This window comes from Loxodonta africana, chromosome 3 (genome assembly GCF_030014295.1).
Source record: "Loxodonta africana isolate mLoxAfr1 chromosome 3, mLoxAfr1.hap2, whole genome shotgun sequence".
NCBI lineage: Eukaryota > Metazoa > Chordata > Mammalia > Proboscidea > Elephantidae > Loxodonta > Loxodonta africana.
Window position 1 is genome coordinate 167789438 of NC_087344.1, and position 21063 is coordinate 167810500.

Genomic DNA, 21063 nt, shown 5'->3' on the forward strand with positions numbered 1-21063 from the left:
CCTGAAATGAAAATTCTCACTGTACTTTCTAAGAGAATATTATTTATCTAACATCATGAGCCCCAAACAGATTGTTTCTCAATCAAGAGTACAAAAAGTACTTTGTAGTGTTCACATTGGTAATGATGGTGGTAACATAAGTTCTGGAACCATAGCCTGTAATGTGACATTCATGAAGCTTTAGAGTTGTCTTCTCAAAGGTACTGCTTGGGTAGATAGTAGATTCCTTTTCTTAACTGTAAGAGTCAAGACCAGTTAACTCCCAGAAGTTGTTGGTTGTCTTTTCAGCCATTTTTGTGTATCCCATTTTTCCCCAAGGGACTTAAATATAACAGAGAGGTAGATGATACAGAAACATCCATAGGACCAGGAGATCTCCCAAGTGTCATGATACTTTCCCAGGGTTGTTTATTTGACTGTTGGTCTTGGCTTAGGTGGGAGTGGAGCCATGTTGAAGCTCTGAGAAGAACCAGCCCAACCTCTGCTCTCCCATAGGTGTGATCCTTGACTGCTGCTCCTGAGCCGAGAGCCAGTACTCTGACCCTTCAACACAACGATGTTGGCTCAAAAATAGATAGCATATCCCTTTAGGCCAAGAAAGGTTTACCATCTGAATGGAAGTTCCATGAAGACAAGGTTCCTGTTTTCCTAACTTGGGTATCTCCAACATCTAGCCAAATGACTGACACATAGCAGGCAGGCAGTAAATATTTACTGAATGAATGGATGAGTGAATGAATAAGTGCCTTGGCTTCTCTATAATTTTTAGACTGATAATTTTTTTTTTAATATGGAATTGACGGTTGTAGAATTCCAGTGCTAGAAAGGGCAATAAGAGGTTTTTTTTTTTTGCTCAGAATAATGGTTGAACCATTTCAGACAAATGAGAAATTGTCCTATCTTGGGAGGAAGAGAACACATTAGAAAAAAATTGTAACTTCAGTAGCTCTTTCCAATGTTTAAGAATCCCTGTTGTCATGAAATCTTTATGATACAGTTCTTCTTACCAATTTATTCGTGTTAAAGCAGTTGTTATTACTAGGTTCCATTGAGTTGATTTCAACTCATTGCGACTCCACGTGAAACAGAATGGAACTACCCGTTAGGGTTTTCTAGACTGTAATCTTTACAAGAGCAGATCACCAGGTTTTTCTCCCACAGAGCTGCTGGATGGGTTTGAACCACCACCTTTCGGTTAGCATCCGAGGGTTTAACCATTGCGGCACCAGGGCTCCTTATAAAAGCAGTACACCGTATTATAAAATATTTGGAACTCACCCTAAAGCTAAGTGTAATCCTAATTTATTTATAGTTAATTATCATGATTTTCCATCCAATGTTATAGGAGCTGTGATGACGTAGTGGTTAAGAACTTGGCTGCTAACCAAAAGGTTGGCAGTTCAAATCTACTAGCTGCTTCTTGGAAACCCTGTCGGGCAGTTCTACCCTGTCCTATAGGGTCGCTATCGGTCAAAATCGACTCGACAGCAGCGGCTTTGGTTTGGTTGGTTTGGTTATATCATATGGCTGTATAGTCTTGGGAAGCAACATGGAGCAGCATAAAGTTACCAGGTTTTGTTGGCAAACAGGCCTGGATTGAGTCTCAGTACTGTCACTTGTAAGCAGAATGACCGCGAGTAAGTCATTTAACCTCCCTGTATCTTTTTTGTCATCTGTAAAAGAGGGATGATAATTATGCCCACCTCAGAGCTTCCGTGAGGCATGCTTTGTGGCACCTGGCACGGAATAAGAGCTTGGTGCCGTTAGCTGCTGCCATGTCAGTAGCCACAGATGGCATGTAGCCAGCATGTACTGGCACCACTGTACCAGCTGTTAAAATGAATTGAAAAACTTTCACACCACTTGGTAAAAAGTGATTGCCTGCCCCGAATGCCTCCATGGCCTCTGAGAATGCACTCCCGACCCTCGGCAACATGCAGGTGCAACTAACACCTGCCACTGTGAGCCGCATCTGTTCTGAGTGGCCATTGCTCACACCATGGCATTTTTCACATCCCCTCTGCTAGTAACCCATCATTTTTGTTAGACTGACAGACTTTACTTAGATTTAGTTAGATTATGGAGCCCTGATGGCGCAGTGATTAAGAGCTCAACTGCTAATCAAAAAGTCAGCAATTCAAATCAACTTGATGGGAATGGGTTTGGGTTTTTTTGGAGTTAGATCCTGGCTAATTTTTTCACTGTGACTAATGTTGCTGTGATAACTATCAGGCATATTTATGTCGGTGTTGTTGTTAGGTGCCATCAAGTCAGTTCCGACTCACAGTGACGCTATAGGACAGAGTAGAACTGCCCCATAGGGTTTCCAGGGAGCGGCTGGTAGATTTGAACTGCTGACCTTTTGGTTAGCAGCTAAGCTCTTAACCACAGCGCTACCAGGGCTCGACTTACGTCATAGTGGATGCTAATTGCAGTTTATTTTTAAGTAGCAGTTGAAAGCCTCCTCCCTGATTGATCCCTAAATGTTTTGAAGACTATTTCTTAAACTCCTCCTCCAGGTTGAATTATCTTCATATACCTAATTGCTTTCAACCACTTTTTGCTTGCCTTCTGAATTCACTTCTTATTTTCTATATTGCTCTTTAATCATGTGGCTAGAACTGGACCTAACAGATTCCCGAGTCAGACCCCTGGGGAGTGAAATACATTTTTATGATTTTTTTCATCCTTTTCCTTTTCAATATTGTGTTCATAATCCTGTGTTTAACTGTGTTACTGTTTAAGTACCTACCATCTGACCCAGCCCCTTTCATCTGTGTTTGTCTAGTTTTATGAGAAACTATTCTTTCCTGGTATACACTTTACTAGAGAGCCATCCGATTTGTTTCTGATATAGAATAATGTTACCAGGATCTTTTTTTTTTTCCATATTGCATAGCAGTTACTTTTTTTTTACCAAGGTCATTTTGAGCACTAATTATTTCCTCCCTGCTGTTAAGTGAAAGCTGACTCCACGGCCTCTTCCAGAGTTTAGGTGGAAACTAAACATGCCTTGTTGTCTCCCCAGCTGGGCTGGCCTGGCCTGAAGTGACTCATGATGAGAACACGCCAGCCAAGAGACATCTGTTGCTTAAGAAATGGAAAGGGAGGGAGCAGCTTGATAAAAACGGGCCCTGATTATGCTAAGGTTGCCCAATTGACAAGTAAAAGCTGGTCACGTCCACTCTGAAGATTCTGCTGTTTTTCACAGTTTTAATGATTGCGTTCCTTATTAGATTATCTATCTCTACCAAATCTTATATGATCAGAAGTTCATTGAGGATTCAAATAAATGTTATCCACATGACTCCTGCTGTGTGTAGAACACATGAAGACTTAACAAGTATAGTGGGAAGTTGCCTCTTGCCTCTACAGAGGTAGAGGGAGTGTGCTTCTGTCTGTAAGTTATGGAAAAGAGTTACTGAAGTATTTGGGAGATAATAAAGTCTCTAGGGCATTGATGTTTAGGTAAAATTGGGAGAATATATTATTATCTATAATTTAAAGCAGTTATGTTTGAAAAATATAAATTGTGATTCTCTGTTGAGGAACATCAATTTGTATAATAGATTACAAAAGTACATTTGTCCCTTGCAAATATAAAATTAAAAAGGAAATAAGCTAGCTATAATTAAGATGCTGATTTGATTTTTGGCAACTAAAAAATGTTTTGCACTTTTTTTTTTTTTATGACCTCTTGAGTCTAGCTTTTCAGTGTAAGATCTACTCAGTGAAATAGATGTAAGCATTGCTGTACACCAAAATTCTCTACCTAATTACACAAAACTGCTGGGCTATTTTATTTCTGATTTTCATTTTCTATTAGGAGTTGTTCAAATTTTGGAAATTAATAAGAGGATCTCTAAAAGGCTTCACATTAAAGTTTGTTCTACAGTCAGTGTAAGTTTTTCGGGCTGTTACTTGAGGTTTTTTTTTTTTTTAAAAAAGGATAACTCATAGACATAGAGGTATTAAGGCAAACTGCAGCTAGTGCAGTAAACCAGCTTCTTCAACACATCTTGCATGACAGCCCTTTTAATGATGAGCTTGGTTGAGTTTTCACTGCAGTAGATTATTTTACAGTGACTGTGTATTTTAATTACAAGGTTATGCATTTTAATTACAAGGTTAGCATTAATTCCGTTTACCAAGTATATTTTCTTGCTTTTTTATTAAAAGAAAAAGCTCATGAAAATATGATAATTGGATTTTACCTTTAATACAACTTCATTTTTACAAATTGTGAGTGTACCTAAAAATCATGAAACCAGGTGGTTTTCATTACTTAGGAAACACTCCTATTAAAATACTTATTTTGTCAATCAAAAGCAAAATAGGACCCCAGGTAAATACTCAGGTTCCTTCTGCTAAAAAGTTCTGTGATTTCATTTATAATACCTTACTCTCTTGTTTTCCCCACTTGTATTTTCAAAATTTCTACAGAAAATATGCAATGTTTCCTAATAAGAATAAAGCACAGGGAGAAAAATGTAGAACAAGGCTCAAATTCCTAAAAAAGGCCAGACTTACTGAACTGGTAGAGACTAGAGGAACTCCCAAGACTGAGCTCCTTGAGATACCCTTTAAACTTGGAACTGAAACCACTCCTGGAGGTCATCTTTCAGCCAAATAATAGATTGGCTCATAAACACTATCACCCATGAATACTGTGCGCCTTTAAATAATCATCTGTATGAGACCAAATGGTCAATATTTACTCAAAAGCAAAGATGAGAAAGTAAGGGGGCCAGGGAAGCTAGATTAATGGAAACAGAAACAACCAGAATGAAAATAATGAGAGTGCTATACATTGTAGAAAATGTAACCAGTGTCACATGTCACTGAACAATATGTACAGAAATTTTAAATGGGAACCTAATTCGCTATGTAAATTTTTACAAAAAATAAAAATAAGTAAAAGAGTAAAGCACAATAAAATCTTAAAGTAAAAACACGTGTGGTAGCACCAGACAATTGGGGGAAAAGAGACTAAGGTATTGTAAGTTAAGTTTAATGTGAATTCAAATTCTGATAATTTTACCTAGCAGCTATTTCAGGTTTGTGTTTTAATAATCTACGTTCTATTAATCTTTTAACAGGAAATCTCAATATAAGCTTTCCTAACTAGTAAAAACTACAAAACTATTTTTTAACAGTCTTCCATCACCCTTGTTGCTTCTGTGTTACAGTTTATAGTGACTTAATCATAACAAAGATGAACTAAAGGAATAAAGGAATGGTTAGGCCTGAAAGCCAACCAACCAAGTAAGGGTATCTGTGCTTGTTTGATTGTTGAAAAAAGCGAAATGTAAGATTCTCTAAAGATTCTGTAGGACTCTTACCATTCCTTCTCATTAAATGTCTGCAGGTCAGATGTCTGGTGCCATGGGTCCCTATGTGTTGTAAATGAAAAATGCCCAAAAACAAGGGTGTAATTCTAGGCTATTGACATTTGGGTTTGAACTCAGCATGTGAGTTTTCTGGAAAATCCCCTTTCGAGTGCTTTTTACTTTGGAAACATCTTTTTAATAACAGTTAATGCATCAACCCTAACACCTGGTCCTTCCAGTTACCAAAAATAAATGATCACTTTTGCATGTATACATGGCATAAATATTTATAAAAATATGCAGATGTTGAAACTCAAGATAGTAAAGCTGGAATTCCATAATGAATACAAGTATTTTTGGAAAAGAGCCTAAGACTCCAAAAGAATAAGAAACACCTAAGCACTATTAAAATTTATGTATATGTATATAAAAAAGTAATCATCACATGGACTTTTGGTAAGATATCCAAATTTCTGGTAAGATGAAGCACTCAGAAGTAGATAGTTTCACAGGATTTTGATCGCTAATTTATTATCTGATTGCTATTCACAACACTATTAAATTTCACATGAAATTTGAAAAGTAGATTTATTTTTCGAAGTGTTTCATTGAGCTGCTCTTCATGATGTATGTTCCTCATGCTGATAGAAAATAAAACTATATTTAAATAAAGTGTTATTTTAAAATATATCCCTGGACCTTAAGTGGCCTCAGCAGAACCCCTACTTAAATCCCGGCAGGTTGGTACTAGTCCATTTTGCTCCAGCTGTTTAACTGGCTGAAATACCAGAGTGTTCTAGCAGATGATTTTTTGTTTTGCCCATTTTGCTTTCTTTTTCTGAAGGACAGTGATGTGTTTGTTGTGCCAGGTTCTTAAAAAGCAAGGAGGCTTGCCAACAGGTTTGTAAAGGTTCCCTGGGGATGTCATGAAGGAGAAGAGATTTGTAAGCCAGTGATAATCAAGCCGCTGCAACCCTTTGGAAGGTTGCGTGGGCTGTTGATGATATGTACGCAGTACAGCTAGGAATTGTGTATGTACATCTCTTGGTCTGTTGTCAGAAAGATATGAACTAATCTTGTTCTCCAAAGCCAAAGCAGGGGTAATAGAGGAATCTGTTGGGTGGTGCCTAATCCCTACTTTATTTAACTAGGAGTTTTCTCTGTGCAGTGTGTATGGGTGCTAAACCAAACCAAACCAAACCCAGTGCCATCGAGTCGATTCCGACTCATAGCGACCCTATAGGACAGAGTAGAACTGCCCCGCGGAGTTTCCAAGGAGTGCCTGGTGGATTTGAACTGCCGACCCTCTGGTTAGCAGCTGTAGCACTTAACCACTATGCCACCAGGGTTTCCATGGGTGCTAGGGGTCAGGGAGCTCTTTGTTTAGGACAAGACACCAATTAGCCAAGGGCACAGGTTCAGTTTTACTATGGGTTAATTTTTTTCAAACAAAAGGAAAAACATTCTCTTTCTAGACTTCTAACTCTAGTTAATTGGCTCCCCAGTGTAGATTGCTGATGACGACAATTTCTGGCTTAGTATATCATATCATCCACTCCGGGAAAAACGACTCAAAGGCTGTGACCTAAAGACGGTGGATTAGGTTTTTATCCTTTGGGATATGAAGACCAGCATACCAAAAGCTCCATTGCTGTTAAATCCGTTTTGACTCATAGCCACCCTGTAGGACAGAGTAGAAGCGCCCCATTGGGTTTCCAAGGCTGTTTTTTTTTTAATCTTTATGGAAGCAGACAGCCGCATCTTTCTCCCACAGAGAGGCTGGTGGGTTCGAACCACTGACCTTTCTGTCATCAGCTAAGCGCTTTAACTACTGTGCCACAAGAGCTTGTGTTAAGGAAAGAGGAGAGCCATTTGGACTGCTTAAAGCCTTGTGTAGTTTGCTTTAGCATGCTGTCAAGGGCCTGTACGTACATACATCAGTATTTCTCTCCTGTGTATCTCCAGCTTCCTCGTAGCTGATATTTACTGCCAGGTCATGAGCAAGATAGAATAAGACCCCAGGTTGTAATAGAAAACCTCCTTACAAATAATTAAAAGTCGTCTCTAGTTTTGAGCTGAGAGTTAGAATTCGGTTGTAGTTTCAATTTTGCATTTAATTAACTGGTTGACTTTTGGTAAATTGTGTCTTCTCACACCTCCTCATGTATGAAATGAGGGAGTTATACAAGATGATCTCCTCAGTCTCCTGCAGCTCTCATGTTCTATGGGTTCTATGAGTATTTGTCAAGGCTGCTCCCAAAATTTGTACCATCCGTCAGAGAAGACCACTGCACATGGCATTTGTAGACAGGCAGTAACTTTCAATGCACAGTGGTCGTCACTGATGGACACTTAAGTTAAATGAATATTAAGATTTAGCATTCTGTGTCCTGTGTTAAGAGAGCTGTACATGGTATTAAACTAGGCAAAGTTAGAGAGCTACTGATTTCTTGCTCTTATTTCTCAAAACCTAAGCAGGGATTCAAATACCTCTCAAAGGTTATTGTTAGAATGAACTTTTAGGACAAGCTTTGAAAACCCAAGAGTTGGGACTACATTTGTTTGTTTTCATAGCCGTATTTCATGTGCTGCATGCATGAGAGACTTGTTATGTCTGACGATGGTGACCTCTAAGGGGAAAAACCCCAAGACCCCTGCTGCTTAATATACAGCCTTATCTCAAGTACTATGGATTAATAGATTAGTTAGGAGGCCTTTGGCTTCGTTTAGCAGAGATCCTAGCTCAAACTAGCTTATATAATAAGGAAATTATTGGTTTGTACAACTAAATACAGAGGAAGGTTCGGCTTCAGGGTCAGTTGAATCCAGTGTTGTAGGCTTCACTTCTCTGGAATTCTGGAGTTACCTCAGCTGTGCTCTCCATTGGATGTTTGCTTCATCCTCAAACTATGCTGTAATTGTGACAAAATGGCTAGCAGTTTTTTTTCCTTTGCATTTAGACTACAGTGTTGGGATTTCACAACCTCAGCACTATTGACATTTTGGGCCAGATAATTCTTTATGGGGGGGGAGGGCATCCTGTGCATTGTAAGATATTTAGCAGCGTCCCCAGCCTCTACATGCTAGATGCCAGTAGCACCCCACCCCTAAGTTGTGATAATAAAAAATGTCCCCAGACAATGGTAAATGTTCCCTTCAAGGCAAAATCACCTTGGCTGAGAACCATTTAGCTAAAGGAAAATAGACCATTTCATCAGATGACTATCTTAAAAATGAGGAAATATGTTTCCCAGAAGTCCCCTTTTGTCTCATTGGCTCAACTTAGGTCATGCTCTCCTACTGGGGAGGGGGATGAGTTCCCCTTAGCCTAATCAGACCCAGCTTGGAGCTAGGGATGGAATCAGCTCCCTTGAGGTATGTAACTATTCAGGGGAGGGGTCAGTGCCCAAATAAAGTCCACAGAAAGCGGGAATGGAAGCTAGGCTGTATGTCAACGGTGTCTACTACCACTGCAATCTAAGTTTGTCCCTTTTTCCTCCTCTCAGTGAAGATTATGGAAAGAACTTTAAGGATATTACAAATCTCATTAATAACACCTTCATTCGGACTGAATTTGGCATGGCTATTGGTCCTGAGAACTCTGGAAAGGTGAGACTCCCTCATGCATATATAAAGCTTATGCTGGATTCCACATGCAGGGGCGTCAAATACTAGGACTGGAATTGGCCAGTGATAACACAGTAACGTATTTCATTTTATTTAGTTTAAACCCATTACTATCAAGTCAATTCTGACTCATAGCGACCCAATGGTTTAGTGTTTAGTATTGCTGTATTTTAAAACTAGACATACTTTAATACTGACCACAAAGGAATGGAATTCCACACACAGATTTTTGGTTCCTGTCCAAGACGCACCAAACCGCTTCATAATTATGAGGCAGTTGTTTAGCATCACAGTGTTGAATCCCAAAGACCACGTTTAGTCTTTTGGGAAACTGACTAACCTCAAAACTGACCTGGCTCAAATTCACAGGTATGACATACTAGCTCAATTCAGGGTGGTATTTTTCGGTAAGACTTGAGGAGTGGAGTACAGCAGCTGATCTGTTTCTCTAGTTCTTCTGACTTTTGGATCTGAAATGTTCTTAACTAAGTGTCTGATAATAGTAGTGCAAGAACTTCCTGTGCTTTTATAGCATTGTATCCTGAATCTGACCTTTCCTCTTCCTGAGCAGGTGATTTTAACAGCAGAGGTGTCTGGAGGAAGCCGTGGAGGAAGAATCTTCAGGTCATCGGATTTTGCAAAGAACTTTGTTCAGACGGATCTCCCTTTTCATCCTCTGACACAGATGATGTATAGCCCTCAGAATACTGATTGTCTCTTAGCCCTCAGTACTGAAGTAAGTCCAGTTCAGGAACTTGTCCTGTCTTTTCCATTTTTATAGCCTCAAAATACACTGTCTTAAAGAACCCTGTAGGTAATGCTTTTATATTGGTCTTCTTTCTAGTATCTCCTTATGGTATGAAGTATGTATTTTCTGCATTTTTTCCTGTTTAGTAAAGGGCACAATTTCCATGTACTACCTGTCCCAGATAAATGTGCCGTTTAGTGGCCATCAGAAGTTTTTCAAAGTGAATAGATGTGTGCTATTGCAGTAATGAACTAGAAAACTGCTTGGTGTAACCATTTTTGCACTGCAAGGATCAAGCATAAATTGTCAAACCTCTAATGTTTTCATATGGCCAAACTGCATCTTTATAATTTTTTGTTAGTTCCTCCGTATATAAAGCATGTTGCTTTCTGTCCTTGACATTCATGTATTTAATATTCAAAATTTCAGATCCCTGTATACCCCACCACATTCTCATGCTTTCCTCCAGATCAGTGTCCCTTCCTAGCCCTCCCAGCTCTCATGGAAGTTCTCCAAGGAGCACATCCAGCTTTTCCTTTCCGGGAGGACCAGTCTCCTGTCTCAAGGATGTTAAGGACCCGAAGTGGCTGAATTGCTGCACTGCAGTGATCATAATTATGCTTTACATTGATATGGCTCTCTCTCTCTTTCATCTTTTTTCTTAAAGTGTGGTCTACTGACCAGCAACATCAGATAGAATCACTTGGGGAGCTAGTTTAAAGTGCACGTTCCTAGGCCCCAATCCAGATGGAGTAAATCAATGGCTTTTGGTTGGGGGGTGGCTGGTATTTTTAAGGTGAGCCTGAGCCCAGGTGAGCCTGCACACTGAAATATGAGAGCCGTTGCTGTGATGACTGTTCTGGGGACAGAAGCAGGGTCATCAACTGTGGACAAGTCAGATGGAGCACAGGGAGTGTGAAGGGCACTGGAAGTGAGGTCTGGATTCTGGACCTTGTGAGGGTAGATTGTGGAGTAGAGGTAAGACTGCAGGGTTCCAGGAGGGGCGTATTTATACTTAGCCAAAGGACGCCAGAGGAAGGAAGCAAGCTTGCTGGGTAGCTTCAGATCTCAGAGCAACAATTCCTGGAAATTGGTCTCCAGCAACTTTAACTGAAGGCCGTTTGAGGGAGCAGAGGCCTCCACAGGAATGGACAGAACCATAGATCTCCTCTCTGGCTACCCTGTCTCCATTACCACCTATTGCAAGGTTATTAAAACAGGGTTGGCCTCAGGAAGAGGCAGGCACAATCTGCTTCTGTACCTGACGTTTCATCCAATAAAGGGTACTTTTGAAGTAGAAATAATTGTGGAAAAGATGGACCAGTTTTTACTAAAAGTACGGGTGAAGGGTATCAGGCCCTTTCCTGCCTTTTTAAGTAGAAATAGGTAAATTAGAAGGTGCTGAGAGGAAGAAAAGTTATAGAAAGAAAAATGGTGGGTGGGCGGGTGGGGGAGCACTGCAAATAAATTCCACCTGGGTCAGCCCCATTTCACTTCAGCTATTCTGGGTCATCTCTGTCCCACCTCCACTGATGCTGGGCCCAATAGACTTGTGTTGCCATATAATTGACATAGTCTTCATCTGATTAAATCTCTGCTGCATTTGAAAGTGTTACCAAACCCTCCTTTTGGAAACTCCACTTGCTGGCCTTTTGTGACTTCACCCCTTTTAGTACTTCTCCTACCTTCTGACCATCACTTCTTGGTCTCTTTCTAAAGCTCCTTAAATGCCCACTGCTCTTTTTACTTGGAGCAATCTCTTCCACTCTGGCCACCATTTTAACTGCCACTTCAGATATGTAAGATTTGCAAAACCATATCTCTAGCTCTGGCGTCCCCCTAGGGCTGCAGATACTTATCTTGCTGCCACCAGGGTATCTCTAGCTAGATATCCCGTAGGTACCTTATCCTCAATCTAAAACTAAATTTCTTTGCTACTCTTTTCCCAAACATAACTTCTTCCCTTATTCCGTATACTAGTTAATGATACCACAGGGCAGTGCATCCTGTCCCCAGAGTGATGTCTACACACACACATACACACACTCTCCCCGCCTCCCCACCCTTCCGCACAGGAAGAATCATCCCATTTTACTGATACTAGCTCCTAAATTCTTCCTGAGCCTATTCATCACTGCCATGGTTCAGACCCTCACTACTCCTACTCAATTCCTTCTACTAGTTATAATAATACAGCTAATGTGGCAGGTATTCATTGCTTTTCCTGCATCTAGTTCTAGTTTAGATGTATGAAATCCATCTTTCCCGTTCTCATCCAGGTATTCTGCCTAGAAAAGCAGAATTGACCATGTCGTTCCCTTTCTTAAAACCCTCCCCTGACAGAGCGTCTCATATGTAACAAAGACCACATTCCTCAGCCTGGCATAGAGGAAAGTTTCTCCATCAGCTGGCCTTCCCCAGCCTTGCTGACATCAGCTTCCCTTTTTCTTACCTTGGAATCTGTGCTCCATGAATGTTCAGCGGCCTTTAGCTGCCTGCACACGCTGCAGTGTTTTAACACATCTCTGCCTTTGCTAGTACTGGTCTCTGTTTGTGCAGTAATAACCTCATCTGCCCGTGAGCCTTCATCAGGAAACTATCCCTGCTGCAGTGCCCTGCCTCACCCCACTTCCACCTCTCCCCACATTGTAGTGAACTTTTCTCTTTTCCTATACCCCTTGTTAGATTGTGAGCTCCTTGAGAGTAGGGAGTGTGTCTTCTTCATCTTTGTATCCCCAGTGCAACATCTGGTAAGTGCACGTAGTAGGCACTTAATAAGTATTTGTTATTCTGAACTTCCCAGACCCCGGAGGGGTCCATCCGGATAACCTGTGTTTGTATCTGTGGAGCTCAGGCAGCTGGGATGGACCTTCAGTGTGTGTTTTTTCTGCCTGAATGATTGGATATGCATTATTAAAGGTCATACAAACAGCTGCACAAGATAAAGCTGAAATTTTGATAAGTCATTTATAATCTTTCAGAATGGCCTGTGGGTGTCCAAGAATTTTGGGGGAAAATGGGAAGAAATCCACAAAGCAGTATGTTTGGCCAAATGGTGAGTAACAGAAGACTGCATCTATGCAGAGCCCTAAACCTTCCCTGGCAGTGCTGCCAAACGTCACATGAGTAGATATTGAGCACTTTGTATGTGACAGGTACTCTTCAGGGTGCCCTAAAGGATACCAGAGAGGAGTATGACACAGACCTTGACCTGAGGAGCTTCTAATTCTGCTGGACTTAGTCCCACTAAATGTTAGCCTATAAAGTATAAAGCCAGGCCCGCGACTGAGCAGCTGCTGCCTGCAAAAGGTGTATTCTCCCTGAATGGTGACATCAATTGGAGTATCATAACGGACAGCTTTAATTTGGGGATTTATGTACGTCTCTCCTGCAGAGTTACACTCCCTTATCTGAAGCTCCATTTCAGGAATCAGGAGGAAAGCCCTAGAGCTTCCAGACTATTAGAGTCACACAGGCTCCTCAAAGCTCCTTGGCTTCTCTGGGCGGCCCCTCCCCCACAGGCACCTGCTCTGAGCTGCTGAGTGGAGGGAGCTATTACTGGAAGTCCAGTCCCCTTTGTCCTGACCTGGCTCTGTTTCTAGTCAGTGACTTAACCTCGCTGGGTGTTAGTGTTTCCTTCAGTAGGCTCAAATAGGGGATTTGCTTGGGGCATTTGGGGGTGGTTGAGGAAGAATTGAATTAAAAACCTTCAGACCTCCGGAATTGTATAATTAGGTTCAGATCCTTGTTTAGAGCCTCTTTCTTCTTCCCCTTTAACTAATTTCAGCAAATTTGTTAATCTGGTTTCCCAGTTTATAGCAGATTGCTGGCAAAGGTGGAGTATGTGGATTGCTAGTAAGCACGTGACAGTATTAGAATTGACAGCGTGAGAGCTGGAAGGAGGCAGAAAAACTGTAAAAGCGCAGACAAACTTGGAGAATATCACAGTAAATATCACAGTAGGCAGTATGAAATTATTTAGTGCTGGATCAAGAAAATACACATAGCTCAAACCTTCATCTAAAGTACAATAAAAAAAATGTATACCTAGCTCAGTCACTTCTAGTGGGAACGCAGTATTATAGTTTGATATCCTTGATGTTCATAACGATGGCCCATAGTCCAAGAAAGAGCTTAGCGTTTAATGTACTCTACTTAAGATGTCAGGAAGGTATGTAATAAAAATACAGATTTGAAATATGTCTCCCAAACGTAATTAAAATATAAAATATGTTGCTTAAGTAAAGCGGGCTTTTTCTAGAAAATGCTGGCTAAATGAAGTTTTTACAGCACCACGATGGTGCACATGCCACATCTGCTTTCATTTTATATATTTTAATAAATTCTTGTGTTTACACCTTATACGATCTTAGCAGGAAATAACTAATTTTTAAAGCAACCAGGTTAAGAAGCTGTTTGCTCCTCATTGACGGACCTAAAATGTGTAGAATGTGTTCAAGTAAGAATATAGTTTTCTGATTATAAAAACTCCTATTTAAAAATGGAGTTTTTTTTTTAATTTTTATTGAGCTTCAAGTGAACATTTACAAATCAAGTCAGTCTGTCACATATAAGTTTATATACACCTTACTCCATACTCCCACTTTCTCTCCCCCTAATGAGTCAGCCCTGCCAGTCTCTCCTTTCCTGACAATTTTGCCAGCTTCCAACCCTCTCTACCCTCCCATCCCCCCTCCAGACAGGAGATGCCAACACAGTCTCAAGTGTCCACCTGATACGAATAGCTCACTGTTCATCAGCTTCTCTCTCCTACCCACTGTCCAGTCCCTTCCATGTCTGATGAGTTGTCTTGGGGTATGGTTCCTGTCCTGGGAAAATGGAGTTATTTTTAAATGGTATTATATTTTGTATCCTGTGCAAAGCTTTTCTGCTTTTGTAAGGAGTTAGTTTCTAAAAAAAGATAACTGGGCTGCTGGATAACTGTTTGCACACCTTTTAGATCTGTGATCTCTAGGAACTTGCTGCCTAGAGTTCTGAATGAACGTGCTCAGTCCCGGCACCTTTTGCTAGTGATGATCTATAAGTCCTATCAGACAGAGGCCACATCTAACTCCCTGGAAACTCCCTCTCCGTGTTACTATTGAAATGATTCAACCTCTGACCTAGTTTTCTATTGGAGATGAAAGAGCTAAATTAGTTAGCTCGTGCAAAGCACTGAACTAAGTTCTGAGGGGAAAGCAACAAAGCATAAAACTTTGTACCCGACATGAAGAAGCCAGTGGTGCAGTAGGGGGAGATGAGCACACGCCATGCAATTGTCAATAACTAAACAGAAAACAGAGCCCTGGTGGCATAGTGGTTAAGTGCTTGGCTGCTAACCAAAAGGTCAGCGGTTCGAACCCACCAGCTGCTCTGGGAGAGAAAGACGTCACAGTCTGCTTTGGTAAAAATTACAGCCTAGGAAACCCAATGGGGCAGTTCTACCCCGTCCTGTAGGGTCACTAGGAGTTGGAATCGACTCGACAGGAACAAGTTTTTTAAATAGGAGACAAATGAGCGTTAAGTGGTAGGTGCAGAATGGCACAAAGCTGTAGAACAGGCTTTTTCAACTTCCGCACTGTTGACGTTTGGGGCGGTTAATTCTTTATTGTGGGCCATGTACTGTGCCTTGTAGGATATTTTACAGCATCCCTGGCCTCTACCCACCCCACCTCAATTGCGAAGACAAAAAATGTCTCCAGATGTTGTCCAAGTACCCTGGGGGGAGAATTACCCCCTACTGAGAATCATTGCTCTAGACGTTTGCAGCAGAGACGCTTTCCAGCTGGAATAACAGGGAAGGCTTCGCAAAAGAGCTCAATTTCAAGCTGGAGCATGAGGGTTGGGAGGGTGAAATTGGTTATAGGAGAGAGAAGCTTTTTAGGGAGGGCCCAGTGTGAGCAAATGCAAGAGGCAGATTTGGAAGGTATAAGACCGGCTTAACCGGCTGGAAGAATTCACATAAGGAAGTAGTGAACTGTGCAAACTGCCTGGAGCCAGACTGTGGGGAACTTTGACTGTTCAGGCTGCGGAAAAATCAGATGTGTAACATCTGAGAAGGCTGTTTCAGCTTCTACCTGTGGTAGAAGCCTATTAGATTTGCTTCGGGCTTTGTAGCTACCTAAGGTTGATCACATTTCATTAGCAGTCTTGAACCCGTTTCTTTTCCCTGTCTTTGCCTCATTGTAGGGGATCAGAAAACACCATCTTCTTTACCACCTATGTGAATGGCTCCTGCAGTAAGTATGTTTTAGTCCCAGAAAAGTGTGTCCTTTTGTCCACTCATGGTAGAATATTCTAGGTTGTAAGAGGTAGAGATGTAAAAGATCCTTTGATTCTCCTGAGATTTTAATAGCTAAAGCTAGCTGTTAAAGATTTTTTTAAAGCTTGAAAGTACAACCAAATTACTACGCTGTGCCCAGGTCAAATAAAAGTGTAGGCTACACATAGAGGCTGTACACTTCATTTTTGCTATGCATTTGTGTAAAGCAAATATCAGGCTACAAGCAATAATAAATTGAAGAGCTTGGTGGTGCCTGCAAAAGAGCATGGATTGTGTTTGTGTTGGTGGGAGCTGTTGCTTCCCGAACAGTGGCACAGTTTCAAAGCAGAAGACAAAATCTTTCATTTATTCCATCAACTAATGTTTGAGCACTCACTCTATGCTAAACAATGTTTTGGGAAAGTACAAGCCATCCAAGGCCCTGTTCTCATGGCACTTAAATTCAAACAGAGGAGTCAAATGATAAGAAAACCGAAGCTCAAACAAGACAGCTTGAAACAGGATGAGGTCATTTCAAACGGTGCCATAAAGGAAGTAAAGCAAGGTGCTATGACTGTAATGCTTGTATGTTAACACTGTATTGGAATTAAGTAAACTTGCCAGGTCTTTCTGTCCTGGAAACCCAAGTGTGAATCCCCTATATCTAAAGCCGTATCACATTTATATTGTCACTTAACCAACATGAATAGGATTAAGAATTCTTTAGCTATAAAATTAAGAACAATTCTAAAATAGTTGTTTTAAACTTAGAGGCTTACCAGTAAGTAAAGTGTTAATTAATATTTGTCTTGTTTAAGAAGCTGACCTTGGGGCACTGGAATTACGGAGAACTTCAGACTTGGGAAAAAGCTTCAAAACCATTGGTGTGAAAATCTACTCGTTTGGTCTTGGGGGACGTTTCCTTTTTGCCTCTGTGATGGCTGATAAGGTGGGTATTTGCCTGTTTTGGTTCAGATATTTCTGCGGCTAAGCCTCATGTGTTGTTGGGTGGCATTTAGTCAATTCCGACTTATAGTGACTCCATGTGACACAGTAGAACTGTCCCATAGGGTTTCCAAGATTGTAATCTTTATGGCAGCAGCAGATCGCCAAGTCTCTTTCCTGTAGTACCACTGGTGGTCTCAAACCACTGACCTTTGGGTTAGCAACTGAAAGCCTGACTATTGCACCACCAGGGCTGCTTATGCCTCATATAACCAAAAAACAAACCCATTGCTGTCAGGTCACTTCCAACTCATAGTGACCCTGTAGGACAGAGTTGAACTGCCCCCATAGGGTTTCCGAGGCTGTAAATCTTTACTGAAGCAAACTGCCACATCTTTCTCCTGTGGAGCAGCTAGTGGGTTTGAACCACCGACTTTTTAGTTAGCAGCCGAGCACTTAGCCAGTACACTACCAGGGCTCCTTATGCCTCATATCTCATTGCTTTTGAGACAATTCCAGCTTGTAGCAACCCCATGTAAGAGAGTAGAACTGCCCCATATGGTTTTCTAGGCTGTAATCTTCACGGAAGCGGATTGCCAGGTCTTCTTGTGGAGCTGTTGGGTGGGTTCAAACCACCATCCTTTTGGTTAGCAGCTGAGTGCTTAACAACTGCATCACCAGGGCTCTTTATGCCTCGTATAGGGCCCTTTTACTCTTTGGTACTGACAGAGTTTCTTGTCTCTTTGCAACATTTAGTATTACTTTAAGGCTTGGGGGTGATTCTGTTTTACAGAAGCTGCTTAACTTTCTGGGCTAGCGTGTTTGTACTTTGGCCTACTGTTACCACATGAGTTTTGTTCTCTGTTTTGGGATATGTAGAACCAGTGTGTACTCAGAACTTTACTAGATATGGATATATTAAACAAAAGCAGCCCACAGGCTCATTATCCAATAATAATAGTAATAGGTAACATTAATTGGTTACCTACTATGTGCTAGGTACTGTTCTAGGTCCCTGGAATATAACAGTGAACAAAACATAAATTTCCTGCCTTCAGATCTTATATTCAAATAGGGAGAGAGATAGTAAACAGATAAATATGATATAATATCAGGTAATGATGACTCTATGAAGTAATGTAAAGCAGACTAAGGAAATAGTGACAGAAATAGGATCATATCCTATTTTAGGTACTGTGGTTTGGATGGGCTCTCTGAGACCTGAAAGAAGCAAGAGCATGAACTCTGAGGACATCCGGGAGATGATGAGAAGGAGGAAACAGCAAGTGCAAGGCCCCTCAGCTGGAGCATTCATGCCATAGCAAAGAAAAGAGAAGGACAGTGGGGCTGGAGCACAGAGAAGAGAGGCCAGAAGTGAGGTCAGAGAGGAGGGAGCCGGGGCCAGATCATACAAGCCCTTTGAGGGTCATAATTAAGACCTTGGCTTTTATTCTTAAAGTGTTGGGAAGCTGTTAAAGGGTTGTGAGGAGGGGAACGGCGTGATTTGCCTGCTTTTTTGGCAGAATAGGTGCATGCAGAATAGCCTGACGGGGCAAGAACGGAAGCAGTGAGAGCAGCTGTTAAAGTAGTCCAAGTGAAAGAGATGGTAGCTCAGACCAGGCTGTTAACAGTAGGTGAGGGGGGAAGCAGGAAGATTGTGGGTATATTTTTAAATGCATTGCTAATAGGATTTGCTGATAGATTAGATGTTGTTTTTATTTGCCATTAGGTAGGGGTTAGGACAGAATAAGAGGATCCAAGGATATCTTTTGAGTCTTTGGTCTGAGCAACTGGGTAAATGAATGGTGGTACTATTTACTGAGATGGCTCAGACTAGGGGAGAAGCAGATTTGTGGGAAGAAAACCCAGAATTTAGTTTTGGATACGAGATGCCTACCTAAGTGGAAATGTCAAGTAAGCATTTTGGGTATGTGAATGTCTCATAATTACATGGTATTAAGGACTGTGTGACTAGATGATATCTTCTCAAGGGATGAATAGGTGGAAAAGAGGTGGGAGGACTGAGCAAGCCCTGGAGCACTCCAACGCTTAAAGGTTTTGTAGAGAAGGAGAATCCAACAAAGAAGACCCAGAGGGAGGGGCCAGCAAGGTAGGGGGAAGCCAGGGTTGTGTGATGTCATGCAAGCCAAGTGAAGGAAGCATTTAAAGGACAAGTGATCAGCTATGTTAAATGCAATGAAATGTTGAGTTAGACGAATTCTGAGAATTATCCATTGGATTTGGCAAAGTGGAGGCTTTTGGCTAAAGCAGTGTCATTACCGAAACCCAACCCAGTGCCGTCGAGTTGATTCCAACTCATAGCAACCTTATGAAAGCAGTGTCATTAGTGAGGTTAAAAGACTGATTGGAGTGGGTTCAGAGAGAATTGAAGATAGGGAAGTAGACACAGTAAGTACAGATACCTGTCTTGAGCAGTTTCAAGACTACACCCTCACACCAACCTGTGAGCTAATACTGCTATGTCAATTTTGTAGGTGAAGAGACTGAGTAACTTGCCCAGGGTCACTCAGTGGAAGGCCCCTGGTGAATATCAGACTATGGTTCCTGAGGCAGTCTTCTTTTTTTTATTGTGCTTTAAATGAAAGTTTACAGCTCAAATTAGTTTCTCATACAAAAATTTATACACACATTATTGGACCCTAGTTGCCCTCCCTGTAATGCAACAGCACACTCCTCTTTTCCACCCCAGATTTCTCATGTCCATTCAGCCTGAGGCAGTCTTCTTAATCACTATACTGCAACTATCTACAAAATTAAAATTCTACTCTGTACTTATGAATTCTAGCTTCTACCTATAATAGTAAGAGTAAGATTCAACATGGCATACTGAACATGTAGGTATAAGTTAAATGTTGTGTTGTTGTTGGGTGCTGTCGAGTTGATTTTGACTCATAATAACCCCATCTGACAGTAGAACTGCCCCATAGGGTTTTCTAGATTGTAGCCTTTATGGAAGCAGATTGCTAGGTCTTTTTCCCACAGAGCCACTGGGTAGATTCAAACAGCCAGTGTTTCACTTAGTAGCCAAGCGCTTAACTGTTGCACCACCACGGCTGCTCATAAGTTAGTAAGTTAAAAGTACTTGTCGCTGAACTTTAAAGAGTATTTAACATAGGAGGCCCTGAGACTAATTCTCATTCCCTGGCTGACTATATCTCGTAGCTATTTTAAGCTATTTATCAGAGAGTAAGTGTTAATTGCCTCCTCAATAAACTCCTTTTAACAGTAAATACTCCCTGATCTGTTCCCTGTAGTGATTTCTGATTCTCCTTGGTCTCTTCCCATCTCATGCGTGTTCTCTGCATTATGGCGATTCTGAGAGACCTCCATAGAGAGGGGTCATGTCACATCTTGACTTCCCCTTGTGATCTCCCAAGCATGGGTTTCATCTCCATTTTCTAGACTCTAATTTTCTAATTATCTAATTTCTTTGAATTATGCTAGGACTGCCTCAAGGGGAGGAGCGGTGATAGCTCAGTGGTAGAATTCTCACTTTCCACACTAAGACCCATGTTAGATTGCCAGCCAGTATACCTCAACTGCAGCCACCACCCGTCTGTCAGTGGAGGCATGATGCTGAACAGATTTCTGCAGGTCGTCCAGTTTAAGACAGACTAGGAAGAAAGGCTTGGTGATTTACTTCCAAAAATCAGCCAGTGAAAACCCTATAGAGCACAGTTCTACTATGACACACATGGGGTTGCCACGAGTTGGAATTGACTCCACAGAAATTGGTACTGGTACCTAAAAGGGACCAAATTTTTATGCAGCAGTAATGATTTTAAGAAACCTGACCAAGCGTATGAGAATGGCTATAAAGCCGAGGTAATGATGGTCCCATCAAACCCCTAGCTCTATTGAAGGAAATTGGTATGTCAGAGCTTGGCAGAGTGATTCCTTGCAGGGCCATATCAGAGTGAAGAAGCCAAGGTAGTCTTACTTTACAATAGAATGAATCATTCCATTGCCTGCAACTTTGCTAGAGGTCAGAGGTTACTTTGGTAATTGGCACTGGGACCTTTCACTTATAACACTTGTACCCCATGAGGAAATAAATAATGATAATTAAAGTTATTGATAATAATGTTCCTATCTATGTCCCTGCCATGGCATCATGGTAGAAAAATAAA

General features: G+C 41.2%; 1 protein-coding gene across 2 annotated transcripts in view; it reads left to right on the top strand.

The window, feature by feature from the left end:
* SORT1 (sortilin 1) overlaps positions 1–21063 on the top strand; it is an 86748-nt gene that overhangs the window by 36378 nt on the left and 29307 nt on the right. The window contains exons 4-8 of one of the 2 annotated variants that reach the window (XM_064282451.1): positions 8837–8939; positions 9529–9693; positions 12687–12760; positions 15895–15944; positions 16786–16916. In XM_064282451.1, the coding sequence (XP_064138521.1) occupies positions 8837–8939; positions 9529–9693; positions 12687–12760; positions 15895–15944; positions 16786–16916 (523 nt within the window). The remainder of the gene's footprint in view (positions 1–8836; positions 8940–9528; positions 9694–12686; positions 12761–15894; positions 15945–16785; positions 16917–21063) is intronic. The other variant, XM_064282452.1, reaches the window with a different exon arrangement.